At 35.2% G+C, this 18,380-nt stretch overlaps 1 protein-coding gene across 5 annotated transcripts in view; it reads left to right on the top strand.

The window, feature by feature from the left end:
* The window catches only part of LOC18098308 (DExH-box ATP-dependent RNA helicase DExH7, chloroplastic), a 28,431-nt gene that overhangs the window by 907 nt on the left and 9,144 nt on the right, over nucleotides 1-18,380 (top strand). For 3 of the 5 annotated variants that reach the window (XM_024599262.2, XM_024599261.2, XM_024599260.2), the window contains exons 4-25: nucleotides 361-414; nucleotides 1,413-1,563; nucleotides 1,647-2,041; nucleotides 2,641-2,859; nucleotides 4,731-4,842; nucleotides 4,942-5,124; nucleotides 5,573-5,652; nucleotides 5,969-6,091; nucleotides 6,284-6,370; nucleotides 8,032-8,132; nucleotides 9,132-9,189; nucleotides 9,460-9,525; nucleotides 10,544-10,626; nucleotides 10,716-10,899; nucleotides 11,917-12,063; nucleotides 12,153-12,254; nucleotides 12,353-12,505; nucleotides 14,025-14,129; nucleotides 15,817-15,957; nucleotides 16,093-16,182; nucleotides 16,269-16,325; nucleotides 17,950-18,033. In XM_024599262.2, the coding sequence (XP_024455030.1) occupies nucleotides 361-414; nucleotides 1,413-1,563; nucleotides 1,647-2,041; nucleotides 2,641-2,859; nucleotides 4,731-4,842; nucleotides 4,942-5,124; nucleotides 5,573-5,652; nucleotides 5,969-6,091; nucleotides 6,284-6,370; nucleotides 8,032-8,132; nucleotides 9,132-9,189; nucleotides 9,460-9,525; nucleotides 10,544-10,626; nucleotides 10,716-10,899; nucleotides 11,917-12,063; nucleotides 12,153-12,254; nucleotides 12,353-12,505; nucleotides 14,025-14,129; nucleotides 15,817-15,957; nucleotides 16,093-16,182; nucleotides 16,269-16,325; nucleotides 17,950-18,033 (2,775 nt within the window). Of the gene's footprint in view, nucleotides 1-360; nucleotides 415-1,412; nucleotides 1,564-1,646; nucleotides 2,042-2,640; nucleotides 2,860-4,730; nucleotides 4,843-4,941; nucleotides 5,125-5,572; nucleotides 5,653-5,968; nucleotides 6,092-6,283; nucleotides 6,371-8,031; nucleotides 8,133-9,131; nucleotides 9,190-9,459; nucleotides 9,526-10,543; nucleotides 10,627-10,715; nucleotides 10,900-11,916; nucleotides 12,064-12,152; nucleotides 12,255-12,352; nucleotides 12,506-14,024; nucleotides 14,130-15,816; nucleotides 15,958-16,092; nucleotides 16,183-16,268; nucleotides 16,326-17,949; nucleotides 18,034-18,380 lie in introns of those variants that run through there. The other 2 variants (XM_024599263.2, XM_006384961.3) reach the window with 2 other exon arrangements.

The following is an 18,380-nucleotide window of genomic DNA, read 5'->3' on the forward strand; positions in this document are numbered from 1 at the left end:
GTTCTTGAAAACAAGGAAAGTGATGGGGGATTTTAGTACTTTCATGGGTTTTGCCTACTTAACAATTTTGCTAACTGAAACTGATGGAAGGATCTAATTGAGAATCCATTGATATGTTGGGGACCTAATTGAGATGAAAAATAGGCTGGGACATTTTTGAGGTTTGCCCAACTTTGTTTTAATTTGTGTTTAAGGGTTAATCATGTACTTGTATGGTTCATGAAAATGTTGCTGATGGACAGTGCTTCAGGTTTGTTTTAGCTGCTTTTTTTTTTTTATCCTTTTCGAACTTCATTTGAGAAAAATTGTTGGAATACAGTCAATGAATCAGGAATTCTGTCGGTATTGTAAAATTTGCAGGAGGAATCTAAAACTTGGGAAGATGATTCAGTTGATGGAAGTTTCACCAACAAGGTCCATAATCCTTTTCCCTTTGTGTTTTAATGTTTTTCTTAAAGTACTCTGACCAATGTTAACTTTTCTTATTTTGAGTAGAGGAATGTAAATGGCTAGTTATGTATGTCTGATTCGCATGCATATGCCCTCCCTTCCTCTCTCCTCTTGTCCACGCTCCCATGGGGTGGCTATGAGCTAAGGCTTGTTTTTATGTGGGTGACTAGGAATTACCAGTACATACTTATTTTGGAATATCTGTAGGTGGCAGTTTTTGGAGATGGTTGTTTTTTTGGCTGTTAGGTTGCCTTCTTAAGCAGTTAACTTTATGAAAGCTGCTGAAAAGCTACTGAGATCATTCTGTTATTGACTATAAGTTGCAGGATGCTAACTTGAACATCTTGTGATAGTTATATTCAAGTTAGGGCTGTACTGGTGCATTACCAAGGTGTTGAGTCTCTGATTTAAAAAATAAAAAATTCAATTCAGCCTACCTGTTTGGTTCCTGATGCTGTCATATGGAGACTGAGTCTGAACAGCTCCAATCAATAATCTTGAAATTTTAGCTCCAATAGTGTATTACCAAGGTGGGGAATCTCTATATATTATAGTTTTTCCCTTTTGTGTTTGTGATGGTGTTTTTCTGGGGAAACTGTGTCTGTCTTTTTATGTTCTCAGGTGTGAAAATTACTGGTTCTGGCTAAACCTTAACTTGATGTGATGGGTTGTTTTCATGCTATTAATTTCTATTTTGATGATAATATGCTGGCTTCCTGGTTGTATAATGATTTTCATCTTACTACTAAGTGAATTTCACACCAAGTTACTCTTTTGTCATTTAATATCATCATCATGATTCTAGCTTTAATTGCTTGCTCCAACAGTGTGCTTAATTAGTACACATGATGACTAGTCATATTATGTATATGGTATGCGATATTTAATTTTCAGAGAAAGAATATTTTGGAAGCTTACTTTGTTTGATTGGTGTTTATTTCCTTTTGTCTATATTTTGATAGGATCCACAACCAAGAACTTATGATGTTATTGCCAAAGAGTACCATGCAGTGCGTTTGGAAGCTACAAAGGCCAAGGAAAAAGGGGACAAGAAGAGCCAAGAACAGGCAGGCCATGCTATCCGCAAACTCAAGCAAGAAATGTCTGCTCTAGGTTAAATCTGTTTTTTTCTTGATATGTATGAAAACATGGTCATTGTTCTGATTTCCATGACCTGTATTGCATTCATTGATCAGGATTATCACTTGATCTCTTGGAACAAGATTTTGGGCACCAGCATGTTTCTGAGGACATGTTTTCTACTTCCACTCCTTGTGAGCACCTTGAGGCAATAACATCATTGGACGTGGAAGGTGATTCCACCATTGTTGAATCAATAGTTGATGAAAATGATTTGGAAAGTTCAAGCTCCATTGGTTTTCCATTGAATCCTGTTCCCTCTAGTGTGCCCCTTGAGGGAGAAATTGTCTCGGAAGAATCGGAAGATGTGGAGATTGGCGACTTCTTCATAGATGATGCATCGTCTAATGATGCTTTACCTCCTGGAATATTGGAGTTACAGAAGAGGGAAAAAATGAGAGAGCTGTGTAGTGAGAAGAATTTAGAGAAATTAGAAGGTATCTGGAAGAAGGTACTAACATCTGAAATGTAGTAAACTTGTTAGGATAATATTACTGATGTTGGATCATAATGCCATACATGATACTTGGTCCAAAATTCATGCATGTACTTTTTTTCGAACCTCAGATCTCTTGGAGAATATCTACTATGCAGTGAATTCATTCATTTATCTTTTTGTTGGAACTGGATGATTTGAGGACATTTTGTGATGCATTAAAAATGTTGTTGTTTGTCCCAATGGATTCAAACACCAAACTTGGATCTAACGCCTACATGATAGTAGTTTAAATTTATTTATCTATTTTTTTTTAATCTCATGTCTCTTGGAGAACATCCACTATGAAATGAACCTGTAAAGGATCTTATTATGGGGTGATTTTGGCTGTAAAATATTTAATACAAAGTGCTTTCTACATAGCTGGTTTCTTTGATCTTAATGGATTTAAATTCCCATCATTCTCATTTCATTTGTTTTTGGGAAGATTATCCAGTGGCAATTACTATATGTTCTCCTCTATTTGCTTCCTTTGTGTGGATGTTTGATATACTTCTGTTGCAATTGTCATCTCTTCATCTGCTATTTTTTTGATGTAGTCAAAATGATTACAGGGGGACCCGCAAAAGATTCCTAAAGCTGTTCTTCACCAACTATGTCAAAAATCAGGCTGGGAAGCTCCAAAATTCAATAAAGTGCTTGAAAGGGAACTAGGTTTCTCTTATGCTGTTAGCATATTACGCAAAGCTAGTGGGAGGGGCAAGAGCAGAAAAGCTGGGGGGCTTATCAGCCTTCAACTTCCTGATCAGGATGACACATTTGAATCTGCTGAGGTACTTTCCTCTTATCCTGCCCTTATAATTCATATGCACAATTCATATCACTCTATTGGTCCATTCTGTGAACTTGGTGTAAGGCACAATTTAAGAAGTGAATTGTGAAGTGGTAATTTGGGAGATGCTTGAGTGTGTGTTTGGTAATGCGGTGCAAGTTGCTTTTCAAAAGTGCTTTTTAGTTGAGAATTTATCAAAATGATGTTTTTCAATTTTTTTTTTTATTTTGACATTAGCACATCAAAATCATTGAAAAAAACCCTAAAAAAGCATCGATTTTATACCTTTTCTGGCAAAAACCAGTTTGAAAAGTATTTTGAAAAGTTGGTCCAACCAAAAAAACAAACACTCATTGGAGAGTAGTTATATGCCCGTTCCACTTTTAGAGTCCTCTATAAACCCTTTGCTTGGATCTTCCCTCACATGAATGTTCACCTCTCCAGGCTGTAGTCAAGGAATGCAATAATGTTGTCAAACCAAGTTTTCTGCTCTGGCCTAATTGTAATAGAATCTCACAAGGGAATAAAGAAAAGCTAATGTGTCTTCAGTTTCGATCAAGAATGAGATCCATGTGTTTTCTTAGCATCCTGGTGCAATAAATTTTGGATTCATTCTCCTCCACACCAACTGTTATGATTGAAATTCTTTCCAGCATCGCAATGATGTTCACCTTTTTTTTTTGGGCACGGGTGCCTTCTTTTTGGTTCCTTTTGCAAAGTGCAAGTGGGAATGGGAGTGGAAATGTCAACACATGTCTGTTAATTTGCAATCTTTAATGAGTTTGGGGGTGCCTTTAGGATACCATACAACTATCAAAGGATTGAAAAGTGGTGTACAATAAGCAGGTTTTATAACTGCTATAATTGGTTTTTGGCCAAGGATTGAGGTGGGGTTGTGTTGCCCCTGATTCCAAAAGCTTTACCAATGGTGAACTTCATGGGAAGCTGGGCTTCAATGCTCTTGATATTTTCTTGATAAGGTGACATTGGTAAAAGCAAGTCTGTGTGGTGCTGACACCTAGCTGGTTTGAACTAAAGATAGGAACATTTTATCTCCCTGAAAGGCCTTGAAATTATAAACTTCTATTTTGTTTTAAAAGCACATGCTACCATCATGCATTTACTATCCCGATGTATCCTTTCTCTCTCTCTCTCTCTGATGGGACCCCCCCTTTTCTCCTTGTGTTTTTTTCCTCCTCTCTTAGTTTGTATTTATTTTTTACTAGCACGTCTCTCTACCCATTGCCCCTTTCTTGTTTCTCTTCTTACAAGCTGTGTGTAATTATAATTTAGCATATCCCACAAAAAAATGACAGCTCCCAATACTCAATTTTGATTTCCTTCTTAATGTTTTCTGCTAAATTCTTACATGTATATGTATATATTCTTGCTGTATGATTTGACAGTTTATATTTCACACAGTAAAATTTGCTGCAGGGGTGTTTCTAGATATATCCCAACATAATTAGTTTGGAAAATAACATAATTGGTTTATTCCCCTTTAAAAAATGTCCTAATCTGCCATTGGCTACTATGTGCATTTACCGCCCTACACATGTGTGGTACTAATAGCAATCAAGTTTTTTTTGTATTTGTCTCTAGTTGAAGAGAGTTTATAGCTAGCATCACATCAATCTGATTAGTGGAGATTTTTAAGGTTCAACTTTTGTTTGTCATCAGTTGTCTTGGCCCTGAAACTCTGGTGCTCATCATCTGGTTCCATCCACCCCCCCCACTCCCACATTCATCAAATTTAGGTTATAAAAAAAAATGATTACCCAGATAGAAAAGAAAAGGAAAAAAAAAAGAAAATAAATTGGATGTTTAGATTGCTGTTATACATTTATATTTTGCAATTTATTTGGATTGCAGGATGCCCAGAACAGAGTTGCAGCATTTGCTCTTCATCAACTCTTTCCTGATCTTCCTATTCACCTAGCAATCATCAACCCTTACTCTTCTCTTGTTTTGCAGTGGAAACAAGGTAATTCTTTAAAATCTATGCCACAAAATTGAATTAATTGAAGTATTTTCTGTATTGGTGGGAGTTTTGAGCAATGCAATAATCTACAAATACTTATAGGGGAAACATCAAAAAGAGTGGAAGACAGTGTGGAGGATCGAAGGGCTGGTTTTGTGGATCTATTATTGAAGGCAGATGGTTCTAGTTCATCTGCTGTTGATGCTACAACTAGTTCTCAAGAAACTTTAAAAATTACCGATGTCGAAGAAACCAAGGATTCTGGTGCTGATGCAAAAGTAGAAAGTATGTTCTTTCTTGTTGTAGTAAATTTCGCAGTCAACATCCTTTACTGATTCACTGTCTTTTCAAATTTGATTTTTAATAAAAAAGGGTGTCCTTTTTTATTTGGTTTACTCTACTGCTATTTTCAAACACAAATGGCTGAACATGTTTATTTATTATACTCTTCTTCTTTTTCCCTTTTATCATATTTCCATATATGTGGTCAAAGTCTTCTCCTATTAGTGAATATAAGGATAATGACACCCTGGAATAATGGTTAATATTTAGAAGGATTAAGCTAATCGTTAAATTCATGAAATGTTTTGGACAACATATGGCAAATTGTGAGTATGATTCAATGCTGGAGTTTATGTGGCAAATTGTGAGTATAAGTCAATAGAATGAAATTTGTACTTCTAGTTTGTTATCATTGGATTTTTTTTATAATTTTTGACCATTGCATGTCTAGGAAAAAAATATGCTAAGGATGCAGAAAGTTCTTATTTGAGACAGGAGCAAGAGTCTAAAAGGAAATTGAAGAAATACAAGGTTGGTGTGTTTTGCTCTCCATTCCTTTTGTTTTGTTGTGTTTGTTGACTGCAATTCCTATTTTATATTTATCACAAATATCAATGGATATGTCATGGTTTAGGCTAATGGTCAGTTGTTTTGTAATGGAACATAGTTTGTCTATTCCAAATCCTGTCAATACCATTTGTTCTCTTTCCATTCACATCCCCCCCCCCCCCTTTTTTTTTTAAAGATTTTACTCCTTTGAATATCTGCTTCTTGAGGTGATCTCTCTCTCTCTCTCTCTCTCTCTCTCTCTCACACACACACATGTGTAACTCTATGCTTGTTTTAGGAAATGCTGTGCTCTAGAGCTGCACTTCCTATTGCTGGATTGAAGGTTGATATTTTACAAATGCTGAAGGAGAATGATGTTCTTGTTGTTTGTGGAGAAACAGGTTCTGGAAAGACTACTCAGGTCTCATATTCCTTGCTACGATATATTCATTCACATCTTAAAAAAAAACATTAGTCTGCACACAACTCTGTTCTTGTTTCCAGTCTTAATTAAAGAAAGAAGTCGGTGCACTTGAAAGGGTACTTTTTTATTTGTTGATCTTCTTGCTTGGAAATGGTCATACCATGTGTTCCCTAACTCACCTTTATACAGGTCCCACAATTTATACTGGATGACATGATTGAGTCAGGTCATGGTGGAAACTGTAACATTATATGCACACAACCAAGAAGAATAGCGGTGGGTGCATGCTTTTATCCTCAACTGTATTCATTTCTTAGATATATATCTTGTTTCATGCTATTGTTATTCCAAACTTATGGTGCGAATCAAACATCCATATTATTCTGTCTAGTTCACACAATCTCAGAAGGGTAAGTTATCATACTGGATGCAGCTATATATTTGTCAGGGGGTCGTACAATGAATGTTACCGGAGAAAACAAGTTTTCTATAAGATTAATTAGGATCTAGAAGATAAGATCTAAGGTTGTGTTTTCTTAAGAGTGGACCATTGAGAAGTTTCCATGGCTGTCAGAGAGAATTGTGATAATTGAACAGGGAGAGTTCCCTGTTTGATATGGTCATTGGGTGCTTATAAATGGAGACTAAACTCCCATGGGCAATAAGAGCGTTTCATGTTTCCCTCGAGCTATTGGATCAGTGGGAAAGCTAGAATGCCAAGGACTAGTTAAGTGATGATAATTTGTCAAGAATAGATTGTTTGTGAGGTGGTGTGAACAGTAGGCAGGTGATACATTTTCATATTACCTTTGAATTTCTAGATGTCAAGATTGAGCAAAAATCCATCCTTTCCTCAATGGCAATACAGACGCAATGCATGTGAATGAATATGATGTGCTGTCTTTGTGGTTATTTGGAGTTTTTGGATGTAATGGAACTAAAAAACTACTCCTTTTCCAAGAAATTATTGTGGGACAGGACCCTTTTTATAGCTTTTTTATGGTGCTTTGCTTTTGGGGTGTTTCCAGAAGTGTCTTTAGCTAATATCCTGTGAAATTGATTGCTTTCATTTGGTAGTTCTTTCCCTTACCTTTTTTTTTTTTTTTTTTTTTTATTTAGTATGATACCTTATCTCCCTCATGTAACATTTTTCTTCTTTATGGTGCTTTGCATCTGGGGTGTTTCCAGGAATGTCTTTAGCTAATATCTGGTGAAATTGATTGCTTTCATTTGGTAGTTCTTTCCCCTACCTGTCTTTCCTTCTTTCTTCCCCTTTTCTTTTCTTTTTTAATTTAGGATGATACCTTATCTCCTTCATGTAACATTTTTCTTCTTTACTTCTTTTAATCTTTTTCATGAGAAAAATATAAAGTGAAAATCCCATGATTGGGAGCCTCCAGATCCTTGATGAGCCCTGTTACTTTATTTGGTGACTTTACAATGAAGGTTTCTTCGGTCCCTAGTCATGTTGATGCAGTCCAAAGAAAAGAAGAATCAGAGTTTCTGTCCCTTTATCTGTAATTTAGTAAATTGAAAAGTTTTTATTTTGGTAGATTTCAAGGATCCCCCTGAGGTTTTGTGAGGTGTCTCAATTATTCACTGAAATTTTTTTTTCTCGCCCCCCACCAAACATTAAGAATTGTTTGGATTACATCCATTTGTCAGTTACAGTTAAGGTAACTTATGAAATGAGCCTGACTAATTTCCTGGAATGGTGAATTACAAATTCTCTCCTTTTGAGGTTTGGTGGTTGTTACAACTTTTTTCACCTACACTTGCAAATGGTTGTCATCTCATGCTTATAATGAAATACTAATCCAGTAAAGCTCATTTAGTACCATTGTTATTATTTTCTGCTTCTCTGATTGTATTAAGGAATTGCATGTAAGCCCTATGTACTTGTTATCTACAATTTGTGATGCTGCATTACCATGTAGGCTATATCTGTTGCTGAAAGAGTTGCTGATGAGCGCTGTGAACCTTCTCCTGGTGCAGTTGGTTCTTTGGTTGGCTATCAAGTTCGGCTTGATAGCGCAAGGTCTTAATCTGCCTTGTCTATTTTTTCTGTTTTTAATTATTTTATGAATGCACTAACAAGAAACTCATACCTCTGGCCTCATTTCTTTGGATGCTATCAAATTGTTGTATTTAATTACTTTGTTTCAAACCCTCTCACCGCATATGCATACATACTATCGAAATTATCATTTGTTTTCAAGATTCAATTGAAATATCAAACTAGGATTTTTATTAATAAAAAATTCTGTAAATATGCCAATTCATGTCTTATTATTGCTCTTGAAAAGTGTCTAGTTTTTATTTGCTTTTGAGATAAGAGAAGCTAATGGGAAGCGTTTGTTTGTTTGTTGGTTGCTCTCTCTCTCTCTCTCTCTTCTGTGTTTGTGTGTGTCTGTTTGGGTTGTAAATGGTTTGCTGTGCCTGGGTTTTTAGGCAAAAGTGACACTGAACAGAAGTATTGAATTCCAAGTGTGGAAAACCAAACCAAATGAAAGAAAAAACTGAATACAACCAAATAAAGTTTTCTTTTTGGTTCTGCTTGGCTTTATAGGTTTGGACTAGAATATTTGCAGTTCATGTTCGTTTAGATACCCTACAATGCCTAGTCAATTGGGGCTATATGAATATGATAAGCCTAACCAAGTTGACTCATTATTTTACTTATAGGTTCACAAAAGCAAAGCCATAGCTTCCTGAAAGATGCTTAATATTTCTTAAATATGGATATAATCTGATACTCCTATTTGCACAAAATGACTTCAGTTATGATTCTCCTGTTGCTTACATATTCACCAAAACTCACACTTAAAGCTACACAATTTAAGTACCACATTATTATATTATCAAAAAAAAAAAAAAGTTCCACATTATTATTAAATTTGTGTTTACATATTGATTTAAGTTTTAAACAATTGTGCATGATGATCTATGTCACAGATGACTCTGAGATTCTCCTAATATTATATTGAATATTTACTATTGATATTGAATTTTTTTTGCTCATGCTTTATTTTCTCAGGAATGAAAAAACAAAACTTCTCTTTTGTACAACAGGCATTCTTCTAAGGAAGCTTGCGGTATGCCCATTATTTAACTTAACTCTGTTGAATCTGTGGTTCTTAAGTTTGTCTCAAATAATGTTTCACCAACAAATATTTAGAGGCCAACTTCTTTGTTTTTCTGGAAGTAGTATATTATAAGAATTATTTAGGATTAATTATTGGTGATATGAAAGATCTTCAAGTATCGAGGACAAGTGTTTATTGCTTTGCATATTAGAAAAAAATATTTGGCACTGCATTTTCATATGCATGGCATTATCTGATTATGGATCTTATAAATTGCAGGGGGATAGGAGTTTGAGTGGAATAACACATGTCATAGTTGATGAAGTGCATGAACGATCTCTTTTGGTGAGTGAAGTTTAACATAGTTTTAGTAGTTTAATTTCTTGATCTCCTGGATTTTGAAAAGTAGTTTCTTTTGGATTCCTTCTGTTTTAGCACTCTTACTCATGCATGTGGTGTTCCTCTTCAGTGCTATTTTCATCAAGTTAGTTCCCTACACAGAATTGAATTATAAGGTAGTTTGGTTGCATCTTGTTGGAAGCACTGATTTTTCGTATGCAGAAGGCATATATAGTTGGCTAGGCAAGTTTGTAAATGTTAATAGCATATACAATACCCCACATGTTGTCATTCAAAATGTTACCGGGCTTACTAGTGGATGCCATTGATGCAATATGACTAGATTTATCATGTCCATTAGTCACAGCGATTCACAATGTAGGCATTACTTGAATTTTAAGATTCCTCTGTTGCTAGCCTTCTCAATTCCTCATCTGATATTGGAAAACTCTGATATGTGGGACTCATCATCCTGTTCGTTTGGATTGTGAATGTGTTGCTATTGGTTCATGTGATCCAGGATTCAGACACATGTCTAGGTGGGATCACCACTTTGTTAACATGGCTCTACAGTCTAAACACTCCAGTAACCTGTGCATGATGCTTTGATGCTATGCTGACCTGGTTTGTTGACATTCATGTGATTGCTGTGTTATGAAAAATGTGATGCTTATGAGCCTTTTCTAATTTGCTTTCATAGTGTTTGATAATTGATGTTTTGGAAAACTTAGCTGGGAGCATATTTAGTATCTAGAAAAGGAAAACTGAAGGAGCAATCTGTTATCACGATTTGTTCAACATGGGTTAGATTCACATCTTTACAATTTTTTTCCCTCTTTTTCCTGAAGCATTTCTACTGCTGCTAAATCTGGGAAGTGCCTAATCAGTACTGGTTTCTTTATTTTCTATTTTATTTGTTTACTTAGTTTGTAATAGACAGGGGCCTGTTCCCGGCTAAAGGCAGTTATATCAGAAGAACCAAAAGTTGAATTAAACAAAATTAATCACTCTTTTCCTGTGACAGGGTGATTTTCTACTCATTGTTTTGAAGAACCTGATTGAGAAGCAATCTTCTCAAGACACACCAAAACTTAAAGTTATTCTTATGTATGTTTGTTCATTTTCAGTTTTCTCTTAGCACTTCTGTTTTTCTATAATCTTGCACGTGTTCTTATTTAATCAATGACTTTGTTCAGGTCTGCCACAGTAGATTCAAGTTTATTTTCGAGGTACTTTGGACAATGCCCTGTACTTACTGCTCAAGGCCGTACACATCCTGTGACAAATTACTTTCTTGAGGATATATATGAATACATCAATTATAACCTGGCTTCAGATGCTCCAGCTGCTTTAAGATACGAAACATCTGCATTTGATAAGGTGCTTAAACATTTTTATTCCAGAATGTGGTTGTTGTTTTCATATTGTTTTGCTGCTTTATTCTATTTAATTTCCCCTAATCTATGGTTTGATCTTTGTTTTTTCTGAAATGTTCCATATTGTGCATATGCACATAGTAATTCAGTAATCATGACCATGTATACCTCTCTCTCAACTTCATTTTTATTCATCTGTTACTCTTTTTGGGACCTGAAAAAGGAACAAAAACTGAGAGCAGAGGAGATGCCCAATGGGCAGGTTGCTGGGTGTGTTGCAAATAATATATACCCATATTTCATAGTGAAGACCCATAATTTTTACTAATCACTTAATGATGAAGATTTTTCAGTTTTTATCATTGCAGCATAAGGGAAGTATGATAGAAAGAAGCTAGTAATGTATATTTTTTCAATTTTTTCAACTTAGGTAATGTATATTATTGCATAATGTGGTTGGGTCATTGATGAAGATCATGATTGCTTGGCGAGTAGGATACTGATGTGGATTGTCTGCTTTAATCTATTCAATTCAGTCATTCACTTTGTGTGTTTGCGTGTGTAATTTTGTTTGATCATCACGACCTTTTTCCCATCTCCTACCCCCGCCCTTAACAGTGTCAGGTCTTCAAAGTCAGCTAACATGTTTCTTAAAAATGTAGATAACTCAGCTGTATAGTGATAGTGATTCTGTACTGTAGCGTACTATTGGAAGTTGAACCTCATTAAAATAACAGTACAACCAACAATGAATACCCTACAACTGCAATAGCAATAAGCAGGGAAGCAAGCAGATGAATCTATCACATTTGTCTGGTTGAAGCAAAGAGGAATAAACCATGCCTACATTTTAACTCTAGTTTTCTTAAAATGGTGTAATTTGTGTTGCACTGGGTTTTGCATTCTCATCTTATGTATGGTTAAATGGCTTAAAATTTTGTAACAACTTAATTTGCTCCCTATTAATGACTTTATTGTTATTTAAGCTGATTTTAGCTTGTCATGTGCATGACACCTGCAGAGTGGTCCTGTAGATAACCACAGAGGGAAGAAGAATCTAGTTTTATCTGCATGGGGTGATGATTCTCAGCTTTCAGAAGACTGTATTAACCCCCATTATATTTCAACTAGCTACCAAACTTACAGTGAGCAAACACAAAAGAATTTGGTAAAGTGCCAGTTCTGTGTAGTGGCTTAGAGTTCAGTCCATTTAGTTTGATGCTCTTTTGCTTGCTGAATGCTCAATCTTTTTTACAGAAAAGATTGAATGAAGAAATCATTGATTATGACCTTCTTGAAGACTTGATATGTTATGTTGATGAAACATGTGGTGAGGGTGCCATACTCATCTTTTTGCCTGTAAGTCTGTTCAATATTTTTCTTTCATCAACAACTGAGTGGCTTGTCTTATTCTCTTCAAGAACTGTCATTCTTATACAATTTGTGCTCTATAACAGGGCGTGTCTGAAATTTATATGCTACTCGATAGGTTGGTTGCTTCTTATCGATTTGGAGGACCATCTTCTGATTGGGTTCTTCCTTTGCATTCATCTATAGCATCAAAGGACCAAAAAAAGGTGTTTCTATGGCCTCCTGAAAACATACGCAAGGTAACTTAAAGCCAGTTATTTTTGTTCGGTCATATTCAGGTTTGGGTTCATAAGCTGTGTCTCCACCCTAAATTATGATATTGTAAAATTACAGTGTTCATTTTTTAGACTGGCAGGGGCCTTAAGACATGGCATTCATATGTTCATATATTCCTATAACACAGGCAAATCATAAATGATATAAAATATAACAAAAGGCAGATATACTAATCAAATAATAGAAAGATAACAACTTTTATAACTTGAATATATCAAACATGAAGGTTTGAATGGTATGCCAAAAACTTGTTTTACAAATAGGAAGAGAAAGAAACAAGAGGTCAAATGACTCATTTCTTAAGTTGTTGCTTTATACTTGGTAAAATTAGGGATCTCAAACTCTGAAGCTTTTAAAGTGGCTGACTGATGGGATACCTGGAGGTTGATCCAAACTAAACCCTAAAATTTTGGTCACTTTGGGTTAAAATTTAGAGCTGTGATCCTGTTTTTCAGCTGGGTTAGGCTGGTGGGTTGACTTTGCAATTGTTGCCTCCATTGTTTGTAGCAAATGAGACCACCCTGAGACTAGCAAATGACCTTTTTGATGTGTCAAAAGCAATTAAAAGCCTTTCATGGAAGGTGGGTTGTCAGATCATCAAACATGTTCTTCACAGAGGAGGCCGGGAAAGAAACAAGATTTCCTTTTTGTAGAAGGGGCTTGTACAGTTTTGAAATACACCATTATTAGTCATCAAGTGAAAATCAAACAGCATATTATTGGGAAAATTATTCTGGACAACTGGATGTGGTTACTATAGAAATCAAATAACCTACTCATGTGACTTATTATAAATATTTCTAGAAGCCATCACCAAGAAAGGATGTTAAAATTGGATTTCTATCTTAGATTGGCAAGGACCATCAATGCGCGAATCAAGTTCACCATGTCCTAGAAATTGTATGATAGAAGAATCACCTGCAAGATAAATAGCTGGAAAAAGGTAGCACAAATTTGTAAAATGGATATAAAGAGAGAATGAATGAGGTGGTTGTTTTATTGCAATTGCAATGAAATCAACAAGGTGAGGCTAAGAGTGTTTTGACTAATGACAGAAGAAAGGGTGGAGTTCAGATTGACAACTACTACAATAAAAAAAATGAATAAGAAAGCTAAAAAATATGGACAACTTTTGTTCAATAGAAGTGGGCACGGCACTGACTTACCTAATTTGTGAGCAAGTTCACATAACCCTAAGGAAAGGGTAAACTTAAGGGGATACAGAAGAGAAGAAAAGCTAGCTTTTTGAAAGTTGAACCTTAAGAAACCTTGAGGAAATAAGAGGAAATGTAAGTGCAGGGTAAGTAGCCTGCCATAATGCTGGTATATCATGGTGCTATTCTTCAACTGATTAAGTGAATGCTTGATCTTCTTAGTAGCTTGCCAACACCTCTCTCTTGGGGGTGGCCCTTAAGTTTCCATTTGTTTTGGCCATTGATGTATGAAATAAAAATTGCTAATTTTTGCTTTTACTTTATCCAGGTTATTATAGCCACCAACATTGCAGAGACAAGTTTAACAATAGATGATGTCGTATATGTGATTGATTGTGGAAAACACAAGGAAAATCGTTATAATCCTCAGAAGGTTTGTGCATTTCTTCTTGTTTTTTAAGGCAAAAATAGTTTGATTAATAATTATCAAATTTAAAGAAGTAACATCGAGATATGTTTGATGTATTGTGGATAAGTTGGAAGTAATATTGAAAACAGTTTATTTCCTAATTAGATGCACTCGCCTATCTTACATAAAATTTCAGTGCATGGACAGTTAATGCTATTCTTCAGCTGTATGGCCTACATGAAGAAAACAGCTATGTTTCCGTACTTATTTTTTAATATAGATCATGTTAGTTTCAACAAGTTAGATTTATTATAGATCGTAAATCTGAATTAAAGAACCAAAAGTTATTGTTCTGGTTTATGTTCATTTTCTAGGGCCTTTTCCTTTAACTGCGTTAATAATAGTGGTTGGATTTATAATTATCCTCTCCTATCTGGAGCTCTTAGAGGTCAGTTGTCATTTTGAATGTTGAGATGTTATATCCACATGTTTGTTCCTTTTTTGTGTCTCTCTGTCATTAGTAATGGATGAAAATAATATGCTCCTGTGTAACTCCATTTTCTTCTAACCTCCTTAGTAGTGATTGGTATTGAACCATGTAAGAGAACCTTAATGTTGTGCAGCATTTGCACTTTTGATGAGCTATTATCTGGTACAATGATACGAATCTTGAGCTGGCAATCATTGACATGCTGGCAAGAGTCTTGAGAGAAGCACTTCATAAAAGAATGCTGTAATTCATACTTTTTCCTAGATCCTTCTTCTGCAAGACCATAGTATTGCTTCCTACCACCAAATGCTTTGATCAACATTGAGTCTTTGCAAAATGTTGATAGAGCAAGTGCAGGATCCAATACATCTAAATCTTCTATGGTTCATCAACTTCTAGAAATTTAGTCTTTACATGACCTTAGGACTTTCTCTTGTTAGAAACTCTTCTTTTAATCATGAGATTGGCAGTGGCATTTAGCTACTTCTAAAAATCATCTTTCATCCTTAGCAGATATTCAGTGTAATTGGAAACTCTTTTCTTAGAGCGTAGAGTATGTTTCTCAATTGGAGGATATGCTATTCTCTCATTTTTTGACATTATTTCCTTTCTTATAAAATTCACCTTTTATAATAAGTAGCATTATCTTCCAAAAATTAGTTGCCTTATTCTTGAGGAAAAGGTCAAAGAAATAAGGTGAAGAAAAGGTATGGTCCATAAATTTCATTTTAACTTTCATGTCAAATGTATATCAAAACGGCAAGCATTTTGCTATCAGCATTTTTGATTGGTAGTATTTTTAGACTATGCAAATTGTGCTTTAAAGGTTGCTCAAAATCGATATATTAACTAATTTTGTGGAGATGGCTTGGCCTTGAACTGTGATCTAACATACATTTCTGCATGATAGAGGGAGTAGGATCTCTCCTATTAATTGAATTTTATTCTTCTTATAGAAAGATTGGAAAGCATGCACGTTATAATATCCTGCTGTTCCAAAACATATAATGAAAGAAACAGGAACTCCGCATGCTAAATTAATCCAAAAACCTCCAATTTTCTGTTCATACTATTTCCTAGAAGTACACTATCTCTGATATCATCTTTAATTTTGGATGGCTTAATTATGTGATGCCACCAGCAACAAGATCAATGATGAGAGTTATTATCTAAATATACTTTCTCAAACTTAAGTGAGATCTGTAATATCTGTTGCTTTAGAAATTGACAAGCATGGTTGAAGATTGGATATCTCAAGCAAATGCAAGGCAGCGCCGAGGGAGAGCTGGACGAGTAAAACCTGGAATTTGCTTTTGCTTGTACACACGCCACAGATTTGAAAAACTCATGCGTCCTTATCAGGTAGATTCTGCATGAAAATCCATTAGACTTTTGGTACCTATACCTGTGATTTGTATTCTGTCTTTATTATGTCATTAAGCTTTCTATTCATGATTTTTTTACTGTCATCTTACCTTGTATCTTTTCAATGGAAAGGTTCCCGAGATGCTTCGGATGCCATTAGTGGAGCTTTCTCTGCAAATTAAATTACTTTCTCTGGGACACATAAAGCCATTTTTATCCAAGGTAACTAATTCTATCTTTGGTTTCTAGATTATTGATGGTTTGATTGATAAGATCTTGAAGCTGATTTTGTTTGCCATTATTTTCAGGCTTTAGAACCTCCAAGGGAGGAGGCTATGACTTCTGCAATTTCACTGTTGTATGAGGTAGGTTTATCTTGTTTAAACTATGGTTCTAAAATGCTCTTGTCAACTAGAGCCATATATGCATAAACATCTGTCTTATATGAGTGCTACTTGCTGCTTCACTCACATTAACTTTCTTGTTTCATGTGTGATGTGAGTGTCAACCAATCAACACTGGTCTTAATCATTCTTACGTTAACCTCAAATCTTGGTCTTTTCTTCATTTTCTTTATATTTTTCATTTAGATACCAGGGTGGGCTGTGCCCAGGGTTTTGAGGGGATTGGTACAGTACTCAATATCATGGAGAATATGGAATAGAGGTGTTTTCCTAATGTCCAGTAATGTGGACAAATTCTACAGAGCAGTGTAGGGAGGAAGAGTTAGGTAACATTGACTTAGCTTTCCAAAGGGAGCAGATACACTTTTGTCACAGAAGTTCTCTCCGGAAGAAACAAGAGACTGAAGGTCTTAGATCTAAAGAGAACGAAGTATAATTTTGGTCTATCAAGACTTAACTGTTGCAACATATGAGAAGCAGTTAGCGAAAGTAAATATGCTTATTTTTTGGGTTATTTTGGTCAGAATATTGTCTAGCAGAGTTGTCCTACAATAGGAGGTATTTTTTAATTGTTTTTGCTTTTAAGAACCAATCCTTACTTCCATCAAGGAAATTAAGAATCAAGATCCTTTCTATTTAGAAACATCCTCAACAGATCATCTGGCACACAACTCAATATGACCTTGCAAAGTAGTTCAGCTTGTGGGTTCAAAGAGTTAGGTGAATATTGAAGAAAAATAATCATCTAAAGTTGTCAATATTAGAAGTGGACCAACAAACTAACTCCTTACATTTATTGGATTGGTCTAGATATATTGCTTGCAGTTTTTTGTTCTTGGCAATTGTTGTTATCCTTTTCCTTTTCAATTGATCTTATCGTGTACTTGTGCATGAATTTTAATTTACTGGACTGCAAACAGATATTAACCTTTGTTATTGGTTTCCAGCTAATTTTATATTGTACTGATAGCTTCAATGTGGATTCAAATCTTGTTACTCTTTGTGTCAGTTTATTTAAATGCTGTTAGATAAAGTTTAGGCTGATGTGTACCAGTGATAACTAAGCAGTTTCCTTTGGAACCTTCTTTACTAAAACTTGGTAGATTTATGTAAAGCTTGTTTACCAACATATTTGTTGTTCTTTTTATATCTACACTTGGAATTCTTAGGATATGCCTCAAATTCTTATTTGGTTCTGGTTTCCCTTTTTGTGAGATTTTTTTATTTGTTTAGGATCCTTCCTATTGAAAGCATTCAATGTTAATCCGTATAAGTAGATGCTAGTTGTCGGCTTTGAATTTTTCCTTTAACCTAGTAGGAATTTCTAGCTCTTAAAGGCTTTACTATTTTGTTAATGAAATTTATTGTGGATCTGTCATGACTGGAATTTTTGTGACCCTAGGTGAAATGAGATTCTTCTTCTATGATATGGTGCTGTTCTCTTAATTTGAATTGATTGGAACTGTTTCTCCTGGTATTAAATATTCAATGAAAGTTATGTTTATTGCAAGTATTTTCCTTTTGCAAAAGAATAACTACGTGTTGTAATGCTTGTAATTTACTTCAATTACCTTGCCATTCTCAGGTTGGAGCTTTAGAAGGGGATGAACAATTGACACCTCTTGGACATCATTTGGCAAAACTTCCGGTCGATGTACTGATTGGAAAGGTGTTCACCAAAAACTTTTTATACCTCTTATATTGCCGCCCCCCCCCCCCCCCAAAAAAAAAAAAAAAAAAAAAAACAAAAGAGGAAACTGACAAAGCACCCAGGACTGAATCCTAGAGTCATCATTTTTGGCTCTACTGTTTTGGTGAGGCACAGCTTAGTTCAACAGTGTCAGGAAGTTGTAGGCGCCTCTGTTCTTTTTCGTAGTTCTTATTTGGTCTATTGTGTCAGGTTCTTTTGCCTGAAAGTGTCTGCTTGTCTGTGAGAAGTTCTCATCTTCAGATTTTGTATTATTACAAACTTTTTCAACTTAGGTAGCAGCAGTCATTTTTGAAACTGAAATGGCC

Source organism: Populus trichocarpa, chromosome 4 (genome assembly GCF_000002775.5).
Source record: "Populus trichocarpa isolate Nisqually-1 chromosome 4, P.trichocarpa_v4.1, whole genome shotgun sequence".
Classification (NCBI taxonomy): Eukaryota; Viridiplantae; Streptophyta; class Magnoliopsida; order Malpighiales; family Salicaceae; genus Populus; species Populus trichocarpa.